General features: G+C 46.7%; 1 protein-coding gene across 1 annotated transcript in view; it reads left to right on the top strand.

The window, feature by feature from the left end:
* Positions 1-10,896, top strand: part of snd1 (staphylococcal nuclease and tudor domain containing 1) — a 361,345-nt gene extending 350,449 nt beyond the window's left edge. The window contains exons 23-24 of the mRNA XM_079493746.1: positions 2,167-2,211; positions 9,779-10,896. Coding sequence (XP_079349872.1) covers positions 2,167-2,211; positions 9,779-9,853 — 120 coding nt within the window. The 3' untranslated portion in view covers positions 9,854-10,896. The remainder of the gene's footprint in view (positions 1-2,166; positions 2,212-9,778) is intronic.
* Positions 10,897-12,064: the final 1,168 nt, after the last annotated feature.

Genomic DNA, 12,064 nt, shown 5'->3' with positions numbered 1-12,064 from the left:
GCGTGGTTGCCAGGTTGGCCTGTAGACAAACACTAACGCTGGAACCAAACAAGAAATCAGAGCTTTCCATTTGCTTTGATTGATGACTTCTGCAGCCACTGCAGTTTAACCACGCGCGCGCACACACACACACACACACACACACACACACACACACACACACACACACACACACACACACACACACACACACACACACACACACACACACACACACACACACACACACACACACTCTCCACACACACACTCTCCACACACACACTCTCCAGTCTCCACACACATGCTCACAGCACAATTGTACAATAATCCAGCTGCAGTTATTATTTTTCTGGCACTGTGTAGCTATCAAATGAATCTGCACGTACACTAAGCAATTAAACACCCACATTTCTCACATCTGGTGTCCTCATTCCTGTCTGTGTGTACTGCTCCGTTCGTCCATTCATCCATCCGAAATGTATGCAGCTATATAAGCTATATAGCCTATGTGACCAAATTTGACTAAGGGACTGCCATTGGATTTTTTTGAATTTTCGTTTTTTGTCATATGAAAGCAGGGAATCTTAGCTTCAAATTGACATATTGGTTGTTCAGTTTGGCCCACCAGTTTTGGAGATATGGCTTATAGAGTAATGTCTTGCAGAGAAACAGGCTTGAAAGGTTCACTTCTGAGGACTCTAACATTACACCTATAGCTACATGTTTAAGCATTTATTTCATATTTACATACGTCGATTTCAGCTCTGACACTTATTTCAGACATGCTCTAGTATGTGAAGAGTCTGCCTGTGCTATTACCTCATGTTTTTCTCCTCTGGTGAAAAGCTGGAATTTGCGTGATGGCAGTCAAATCTGGTCACATATACTCATCGTATTGTACACACGCACGGGGCTGTCATGGTTACAAATTTAAGTTGACGATTTAACATTGGAATATATGAATTAAAACAAAATATCTGTTTGCCTCATAATCAAAAATGCACAGGGCAGATATGACAACGCGTCATAACGTTGTCAGCTAACGTGCCATTGTAACATCATTCAACATGGAGACAATTGTGAAATAATTGCGATCATTTAAAATAATTGCTATTATGTAATAATTGTGACAGGCCTACGCACACCTACCTATACACCTGTAAATGCACACACACACACACACACACACACACACACACACACACACGTCTAACACACAGCCACGCTTATCTACAAATCAACACAATTAACAAAAACACCAACACACACAGACACGGCATCAATGTCATCAACACATGTGCGTGTGTGTCCACGCACACTCACTCACTCACGTCATCACATTCTGCCCTATACAATGGAGTCACAGCTGATTCAGTCAATGAGGCTGAATGGGCACTCTTGCAGAAGCTCTCTCTATGTCCAATGTTCTCTGTCTGTCTGACGCTGAACGCCAACACGAACATCCATAATGGATGACTCGCCAATGTGGCGCATTTGTGATGCGCTGCGACTTGAATGTGAAAGTGGTTAAGTGTGTCTGTATGGATTTTATACATTTTTTGAACCAATGAAAAGCGTCAGCGAGAGCTTGTGACTACACAATGATAACTGCATTGTGTGGGTGATTATTTTCCCATTCCCTGAAAGGTAAAATGGACATGTAAGCTTTTTCTCACAGACAGTGACAAACATAGATATATATAAACACTAGATGGCTCAAGGCGGAGTTTCTGACGTCGTTCACCTGGCAGCCATCTTACTTCGGGGCTACAGTACAGTATGTTCAATGGCAGCTCAAACAGAAACAGTCATAACTCGCTCAAATCTTGACGGATTTACAAACGGGTTGGTTTATTACAAACGTTGTCAACGTGGCTATGATTCAGGACGCTTATCTGCTTAATTTATGTTTTTTATATGAACGTCGTATAAAAGCATATAAGTATGCGGACGTCTCTGACGTTTATAACAAACCAAACCGTTTGAAAATCGGTTGAAAATTGAGCAAGTTATGGTCATTTAAGAGTACATGCCCCATAGACACAATGTTATGTGTCCCGAGGTAAGATGGCCGCCACGTAACGACGTCGCTCTCCATTGGCCAACAGCGCGGGTGAGCTATCTAGAGTTTATATATATCTATGGTGACAAAGTACTAATGATCTCTCCACTCTTCCCCTGCAGGTGACGGAGTATCTGAACGGACAGGAGTCTGCCAAGAGTGCCAGGGTGAGTTCACTGGTCATGCTGTCATTGTTCTGGCCTCTACGGGAGGCATACTTTGGTTAGACATACAGTAGCATTGGTTAGACATGGCATTCGTTAAAACGACCGGATTAAGGCTGGTGAGGGGTGCGTTAAAACGACCGGATTAAGGCTGGTGAGGGGTGAGTTAAAATGACCGGATTAAGGCTGGTGAGGGGTGCATTAAAACGACCGGATTCTGGTTGGTGAGGGGTGCGTTAAAACGACCGGATTAAGGCTGGTGAGGGGTGCGTTAACACGACCGGATTAAGGTTGGTGAGGGGTGCGTTAAAACGACCGGATTATGGTTGGTGAGGGGTGCGTTAAAACGACCGGATTAAGGCTGGTGAGGGGTGCGTTAAAACGACCGGATTAAGGTTGGTGAGGGGTGCGTTGAAATGACCGGATTAAGGCTGGTGAGGGGTGCGTTAAAACGACCGGATTAAGGTTGGTGAGGGGTGCGTTACAACGACCGGATTAAGGCTGGTGAGGGGTGAGTTAAAATGACCGGATTAAGGCTGGTGAGGGGTGTGTTAAAATGACCGGATTAAGGTTGGTGAGGGGTGAGTTAAAATGGCCGGATTAAGGTTGGTGAGGGGTGCGTTAAAATGACCGGATTAAGGCTGGTGAGGGGTGAGTTAAAATGAACGGATTAAGGCTGGTGAGGGGTGAGTTAAAATGACTGGATTAAGGCTGGTGAGGGGTGAGTTAAAATGACCGGATTAAGGCTGGTGAGGGGTGCGTTAAAATGACCGGATTAAGGTTGGTGAGGGGTGAGTTAAAATGGCCGGATTAAGGTTGGTGAGGGGTGCGTTAAAATGACCGGATTAAGGTTGGTGAGGGGTGAGTTAAAATTACCGGATTAAGGCTGGTGAGGGGTGCGTTAAAATGACTGGATTAAGGCTGGTGAGGGGTGAGGTAAAATGAACGGATTAAGGCTGGTGAGGGGTGAGTTAAGGGTTGGGAGAGGTGGAAGTTGGAGATCCATGCCCCACCCGGCTATATGCAATGCCCCTTGTACCCGTTCCACCATCTGCCCATATATGGAGATATCTGTACTGTATCTTTCTCTCTGTGTCACTTTATTCCTATATATGCATGCCCACATTTGGAGTGTTGTGATGTCAGAACAGGCCAGCTCCATATATGGACACTGGGCAAGGGAGCCCCGGGCCTCTAGAGGCCTTTTGTGGCGTTTCTGGACAACCGTGTATCTGACCGACTCAACACCGGGCACTGCACTCCCCGTGGGGGTGTGGAACACGTGCGTAGAATGTGAAGTCGGTGGGGCGAACCGCCGACTTCCCATTTGACACACGCATTACACACCCCCACGGTTGTCCGGAAATGGCAGCCTGCCCAGGCTCCATATATGGAGCTGGCCAATTCTGACATCACAATGATGTTCTGACATAGAACTCCATATATGGGTATAAAAGGGACACAGCCATAATAACTGGATTGGGCATGCATTTCCAACTTGCATCGTTCCAAGTAGGCCAGTCAGTGCCCAACGGGCGCCGCTCTAGTTTCATAAAAGCAAACCTGTGATTTCTTCCAATCATGAGATTTTCATTTTGCTTTCATTCCACGTGTTCGCAAAACCACTCCTGAGAGAAAAGCCCCCCTCAGCGAGCCACTGACAAAAACCGTCCAATGGCTTCACAGGGCGCCCTGACAATCAGCCAATCGGGGGGGCTTAATGAGCCCTTCTGAAAAGTAGCACCCGCCGCTTTCCCGAGAATGGCGGCGAGAAACGCGACAAAGCGAGAAGAGTCCTCTGCAGTGCCGTTCATCCCCGACATCTAGCAACGCTAATTAGCACGCCTGCTAATTAGCTGTGAATCACGGCGTTAACAGCTGAGCGCACAGGCTGATGAGAGTCACAGTCTCCTCTCTCACTCATCCTGCATTCTTTAATACCGTACACACACACACACACACACACACACACACACACACACACACACACACACACACACACACACACACACACACACTGGTTCCACATGTATTGCAATCACACTTAAACAGAGCCAATTCCGCACTGAACAACACTCCTCCAAACCACAGACACCCACACACACACACACACACACACGTGTGTGTGGGTTGCTATACTTGTGAAGACATCGCCTTTTAAAGCCCTAAACCACACCAAAGGGTCAAGCCGGTTTTAGTGTCCTCCCTGCGGTGTGATGTCTTGTTGCACGTTGACCCATGTTGACCCTAGTGATTCAACGCATGGAATCCAACGGCCCAAACCCACACCAAAGGGTCGAGACGGTTTTAGCGTTCACTCCTCGCAACCGTGTGGACCCCAAGGAGTTGCATGGTGACCCTTTGGTGTGGTTAGGGCTTTAGGATGGGGATTTTATGAATGGCATAAAAAAATCAAGTTTTGCCATTTTCAACCTTTACCTTGAAGCCCAAAATGCTAAAAGTATTGAATCAGGCGCAATTCTGTGTGGAGCAGGAAGTCGGTCGTCGCAATGTCTATTTGTCAAATTCTACTACACTTGTGGGGACGTTTGACCCTCACAGGTATAGTAATACACGTGCACACACACACACACACACACACACACACACACACACACACACACACAATATCCCTTTGCAACATGGGAACAGTGGAGAGTGCGTGTCCTGCTTTATGAGCTGTGTGTCCCCAGAATGAGGGTCTAATGGAACGGGGGTGTGTGGGTCTTGGGGGGCCTATCTGAGTCTAAACATAAAGCCGCTCATTAAAAAGTGATGATGGTGCTTTATTATCGCTCTGTCTCTCTCTCTCTCTCTTGACCATTGAACACGTAATGTGCTGTAGAGGTTATTCAAGTCCCATTTAGAGGCATCGTTGGGATGTGTTTGTGGATCGTAACGGCTCTCTGCTCCACTTTGTCTTCTCACTTCCAGGGATTAACCCATTTTGGGGCGGGAACCCCTTTTGGTGTTTCAAGCATTATGTTATACTTTAGCTATTGGAAAAATAGCAGATCTACAAGCTCATAGCGCGGCACAGAGTGCCACGCTATGAGCTTGTAGGTCTGCTATTTTTTGAAAAATCGTAAAAATGTGGCGCAAATCTTTGAATATATATTCTTTCAAAGTTAATGTTTTTAACTCGGGTTTAAAGGAGAATTCCATACTAAAAGGCTTTCTTACCTTTCTTTGTAGTTGTTACGTCCCCACCAAAGAGGTCCAGGTGTTATTTTGTGCAAAATCTCCTTTTTGGCTATTTCCCCTACCATAAGCCCTACATGAATTGAATGGGAATTGAATGGGGCTATGGGGTGTTGTGCTAATTCGCTTATTTCCATCGAAATAAGTAGTAAAGTGTGCCGCTTGGGATATTATTTACATTATGAAGAGAGGATATATACAAAAAAATTATAATTTTGAGCGATGGAAATAAGCGAATTAGCACAACACCCCATAGCCCCATTCAATTCCCATTCAATGCAATTCATTGAGGGCTTATGGTAGGGGAAATAGCCAATAAGGAGCTTTTGCACAAAAAAACACCTGGACCTCTTTGGTGGGGACGTAACGACTACAAAGAAAGGTAAGAAAGGTAAGAAAGCCTTCTAGCATGGAATTCTCCTTTAAATGGATTAAAGCGAAAGAGAAAAATCTCACCCGCTAGCGCTGTTCCACGATAAGTTCCACGATAAGTTCCACGATATGTAAAATTATGTTTTGGTATTATCGTTCTAAGCTTCCTGCTGTTCTGAATACAGCCAACCCGTTGGAGAAATCACAGATTGAGGCTTTAAAGGTTTCATGACAGTCATTTTTATTGATTTAGATTTTTCTTTTGAGGTTTAACCCATTTTGGCCTGAGGCCGATTCTAAAAAACGCCTCTAAATCCTGACCTAAGTTTTCTGAAAAACTTCAAATATGTATATAGCAGCATCAAAAATGTTACATTTTTGAATACTGTACTCAACCCAAGAGGGGTTCCCGTCCAGAATGGTTAAAACACCAAAAGGGGTTCCCGCCCAGAATAGGTTAATGACCTCAATGTCACCCAAACAACCTGAACTTTGAACATTCAGTCGATTTTCTGTGGCCTGTGGTTTTTCTCTGTGTTCTGAAGCATGTTGAGCTGCAATGAAAACAGAACTATTTGCCAGCAGATGTCACTGTTGAGCGATTTTGCCTGTCAATCATCGCCTCTGCTCTGTGCGGGCCTAAATGAGCCTAAGTCGCTTCACCTGGCGGCGGTGGCTTAGGGGTAGAGTGCCTGGATGGGAACCGCAAGGTTGCCAGTTCGAACCCGGGCTCCCCAGAGTTACTGTCGAAGTGTCCTTGAGCAAGACACTGAACCCCTAATTGCTCCCGATGTGCTGGTTGGTGCCTTGCATGGTTTCCGCTGCCATCGGTGAATGAATGGGTGAATGTAATGCACATCTATGTAAAGCGCCTTGGATAAAGGCGCTATATAATGCACCATTTACCATTTACCATTTAGAATTCCAGCCTCTGCCTCCGCCAATTGATTGCCATGGCAACCTCACACCTGCAATTTGATTACTTAACCAGTCCACTTTTGGCACTCTTCAGATCTCCATTATATGGGCACAAAAGGGACACAGACAGATAGTTAAAACGGGTGCTGCATACTAGGTTCCCAACTAGCATCGTTCCCGAGTAGGCCGGTGGCTGACGGGCACAGGTCTAGTTTCTCTTAAATCTTAACATAAACACTCCTATTTACTGCAGGGCTTGACGTCACCGGCCACATGAGTTAGGGTTAAGCCTGAGTTAGGGTTAAGCCTGAGTTAGGGTTAAGCCTGAGTTATGCTTTATTGGTTGCACTCTGGTACATTTTGAGGATCCAAAAGTAGTAGGCCAGCCTGTCGCCACCACCCCACTGGACCCCACTAGACACGGGGTCAAACCGACCCCGGTCCACCACCCCACTGGACCCCACTAGACACAGGGTCAAACCAACCCCGGTCCACCACCCCACTGGACCCCACTAGACACGGGGTCAAATCGACCCCGGTCCACCACCCCACTAGACACAGGGTCAAATCGACCCCGGTCCACCACCCCACTAGACACGGGGTCAAACCGACCCCGGTCCACCACCCCACTGGACCCCACTAGACACGGGGTCAAACCGACCCCGGTCCACCACCCCACTGGACCCCACTAGACACGGGGTCAAACCGACCCCCGGTCCACCACCCCACTGGACCCCACTAGACACAGGGTCAAATCGACCCCGGTCCACCTCCCCACTGGACCCCACTAGACACGGGGACCGGGGTCAAACCGACCCCGGTCCACCACCCCACTGGACCCCACTAGACACGGGGTCAAACCGACCCCGGTCCACCACCCCACTAGACACGGGGTCAAACCGACCCCGGTCCACCACCCCACTAGACACGGGGTCAAACCGACCCCGGTCCACCACCCCACTAGACACGGGGTCAAATCGACCCCGGTCCACCACCCCACTAGACACGGGGTCAAATCGACCCCGGTCCACCACCCCACTAGACACGGGGTCAAATCGACCCCGGTCCACCACCCCACTAGACACAGGGTCAAATCGACCCCGGTCCACCACCCCACTAGACACGGGGTCAAACCGGATGAAATATAGACCCGATATTCAGACGAAAAAAAACAGTGCGGAACAATCTTAAATCCTCCTTTAGAGCAGGGGTCTTCAATGTTTTTCTAGCCAAGGACCCTTGCAGATTAAACCTTGTCATAGACTTGTGGGACACCACTGTCATCAGCGTCGGTTGGATTAATGTTAATGTGTATTTTCATACATTTAACCACTTAAACCGTCAATACTTGGTAAACTAGACCTTTTACTCTGTACTTTCCCCCCCCAGCCCCCCCCCCCCCCCCCCCCCCCCCTCTACACCGAACCTCTTTGCCGACAATCGCCGATCTACAGTACAAGCTATGATATAGGGTCCAAGTGGTTAAAGGACCACTTCACCACTTTTCAACCTATCTTCATATAATAGGTCCTCACTAATAATCATGAAAAAATTGCGCAATTTTTTTCTACTCTGTCTGTGTCTCATAGGAGGGCTGTGGGCAGTTCAGAAACCCGTCCACCAGTGACATCATAGATGGGGAATACAAGCTAATAGAAACTGCAGGCTTTCTAGTCCTGAAAAGTTGCAATGTGAAAATGGAAGCCATCGTTCTCACAAAAAAAAATCTGCCTAATGATGATGTCACTGGAGGACGGTTTCTAAACTGCCCACAGCCCTCCTATGAGACACTGATTCGAAAATAATCGTGCCATTTTATCTTGATTATTAGTGTGGACCTATTATATGAAGATATAGGTTGAAACGTGGTGAAGTGGTCCTTTAATGTAAAAACGCAAACAAATATAACCTATGGGCCCAGCCCATTGGAACGCTATCAATGGACTGAATGGGACATTAACACGTTTAATCAGCCGGGGACACTGGTGGCGTGTTCTCTCCTCCGCGTCATCAGACACTGGTGGCGTGTTCTCTCCTCCACGTCATCAGACACTGGTGGCGTGTTCTCTCCTCCGCGTCATCAGCTCACCATCCCCTAGGTGGGGGTTTGGCAAAAAGGGCCTTTCGTGTGGATTTTGCATGTTCTCCCCGTGTCCCCTATAGGGTTGGTACCCACACAAAATGCATGCAGTAATCCTGGTCTCTATACTTTGAAAAGAGGGAAGCACGCACAACTCCACTGTCACATTCTCTTGGAACATTTTACCGGGTGCACGGTCAGGAAACACTTTTAGAAGAAGGAGAATACCAGCACTCACGGAGTCCTTTAAGGCACTTTATTGTTCCATTTTTAACAGGGAAAGGTAAGCTGCAAGCAGCAACACAACGCTATACTGCCGCCCCCTGGTTAGCCGGGGCGCCTGATGGAGGGGAAAGGATCTGGTTGGAAATGAATAAGGTGTTCCTCCCAGGACTTGAATAGGGAAATGGCAACGTTTCGGCCTATGCGGCCTTCATCAGGCTATCTTTACAGCAGCAAGAGCTTCAAAATGTCTTCTAAATCTAGTCAACCAAGCCTGCAGTAGGCTATGCCCCGGACAAAATGTGCATGACATTATTTCAATAAACTAGAAATACAAGGACGCTTTAACGAAACGGTATCCAACGCAATCAACTTTAGCGACCATCCGACGGGAGTTGTCATGTATGCACGGTAAGACTACGGTGAATAGTTGTATTGCCATCACCTGGGTGGGGTCAGTCGTGTAACTTTCTCCACGTTAAGCTGTGTATGTGTTCAACAACACAGCCATGCAAAATAACATCGACAGCTATGAGGTGACGAAAGCCCGTCATAGCGACGGTTGCTAAACTGTATTGAATTGGACAATCGCTTTTGGGGTGGGGGTTAGCGAATTGGCACCAGGTGAAAAAACAGGTTATTGTGGGCTAATTAAAAATGAATATATATGATCCTATCACACAAAGATTTGGCGGACCCCTATAGTAATTCTGAGACCCCTGTCATGTTGGACTCTATTGTCTTCTCAACCTATTTGTTTTGTTTTTGTTCCCTCAGCTGAACATCTGGCGCTACGGGGACTTCCGCGCCGACGACGCCGATGAGTTTGGCTACAGCCATAAAAAGATGTGAGGTGGGGGGGCCGCGGGCCTAACCGCCCGCCCGCCCACACACCCACCCACCCACCCACCCGACCGACGCCATTCCAAAGACCAACGCGGAAACACGAGAGACGGAGCAGAAGAATGACCGAACGAACGAACGCTCGGCTATAACGACAAGCATTGACAGACACTCTCTTTATCTTTTCATTCGACATTTCAACCCCTTCCTCTGGACCCTTCTTCCCCTGTCCACGTACCCCGCCTCTTACTGACAACTAGAGCATGCTAACCATGCTTTATAAAGAACAGTGACTTGTCCCCAAATCATGGTGTTTTATTCTCTTACAGGCCACTGCCAGTTCCGATCATGAAAAACCTGCACTATTGCCAATCTGTGTTAATTGCCATGTTGTCTAATCATTGGACCAGCCGTCTGACTGATAGATCTATCAACCAATTATTCTCTTTGCTATCTGATACCCCCAGCCAATCCCTGCTTGCCTTTGTACTACAAGGGATTTTCTCCTTTCTTTTTTTTCTTTTGTTCTTGGGGGGGAGGGGGGTGGGGGGCAGGGGGAGGGAGGTTTTTTTTTTTGCTAACACATGCTTTCCTAATGAATGACATGACATGTAAATGTGAGGATATGTTGAAAAACGTGTAAATGGAGTTTATTTTAAACGAGCCACACACAGGAGTTGAAGGAGGTGGAAAAATAGAAAACAGACAGACAAACAAACGGATGCATTTATTTTTGTCTTGGATGTATATCTGTGTGATGATAATATGGCATTTGCTGATGTTTCTTGTAGGGAGTGTTTTGTCGTTTTTTTCTCTACCAGTGTATCACTCTTTTAACGGACAGAAAATTATGGGCGCACATGAAATTGCGGCATTTATTCATCTCTCTCTTCTTTCTGTAATGTTTACATTCTAATGGTTCTGATCTCGTTCTTGGCAGTCTCTCTCTCTCTCTGTATGCCACAGCAGAAAAACGGTTGTTTCAATTTGTTTCCTTATAATGGACCTTGTCATTGTATTAAATCTGAATTAAAATAAGCAAATCGGAAGTATGTTGCCGTTTTTTGATTAGATCCTTCAGTCCCGTCAGGTGTGCCAAAGCTTCGGTGATTCTTCTCAACCCATTTAGACCTGAGGCCAGATTCTACAAGTCAATTACCCGAGGCTGAGGTGTGACATCCAGCTTTAAGTGCGATTAGAAGATTGAGGAACTGAGGAAGATGAATTTGTCCTTCACGATCAGAACCTTAAAGTGTCTTGTCTGCAACATTTCTGTTTCTCTCTCTCTCTCTCTGTGTCTCTTCCCTCTGTCTCTCCTCCCTCTGTCTGTCTGTCTGTCTGTCTGTCTGTCTGTCTGTCTGTCTGTCTGTCTGTCTGTCTGTCTGTCTGTCTGTCTCTCTCTCTCTCTCTCTCTCTCTCTCTCTCTCTCTCTCTCTCTCTCTCTCTCTCTCTCTCTCTCTGTCTCTGTCTCTGTCTCTGTCTCTGTCTCTGTCTCTGTCTCTGTCTCTGTCTCTGTCTCTGTCTCTGTCTCTGTCTCTGTCTCTCTCTCTCTCTCTCTCTCTCTGTCTCTGTCTCTGTCTCTGTCTCTGTCTCTCTCTCTCATATTCAGATTGTGGAATAGTTGCCTGGCTACGCGTGACTACTTTCAAAGTGTCCTTGAGCAAGACAATGAGACTGCTGGTTGCATGGCTGCATGGTTTCCTCTGGTGTGTGGTCTGTGTGACTGGGTGAGTGTAATGCGTCTAGCAAAGTCCTTCAGATAAAAGACCCATATAAATGCTCACAAAACCGACTGCCGACATACTGTAAGATCGTAGCTATTTCTGCCGAAGAGATTTGGTGTAAGCCAACTTAGTATACAGAGTATAGTGTAGTGTTTAAGTGGTTGAGAGAGAAACACACATCACTAGCTTATTCCCCAAGTGCCGACAAAACTGAGAAAAATTAATTGACTGTTTCCAAAAGATAAAAACAAAAAAAGGAGAGAGGATTTTTTCCTTTTCTTTATGAGCCTAAAGCGTGTTTCTCCACTGAGGTGTTGGGAGGAGAAAATGAAAGCCAACTCAATAATTCACCAACCCAAAATAAACAGGTTTGTGAACTAATACAATTGTGCACTGCTGCAGTACCCTGCAACGTGTTTTGCGGGCATGCGGCACGTGTGTGCGTGTGCGTGTTGGTGTGCGTGTGTGCGTGTTGGTGTGTGTGTGTGCGTGTGCG

Source organism: Electrona antarctica (genome assembly GCF_951216825.1).
Source record: "Electrona antarctica genome assembly, chromosome: 23".
NCBI classification, from domain to species: Eukaryota; Metazoa; Chordata; class Actinopteri; order Myctophiformes; family Myctophidae; genus Electrona; species Electrona antarctica.
This window is presented reverse-complemented; position numbering and strand designations above follow the sequence as displayed.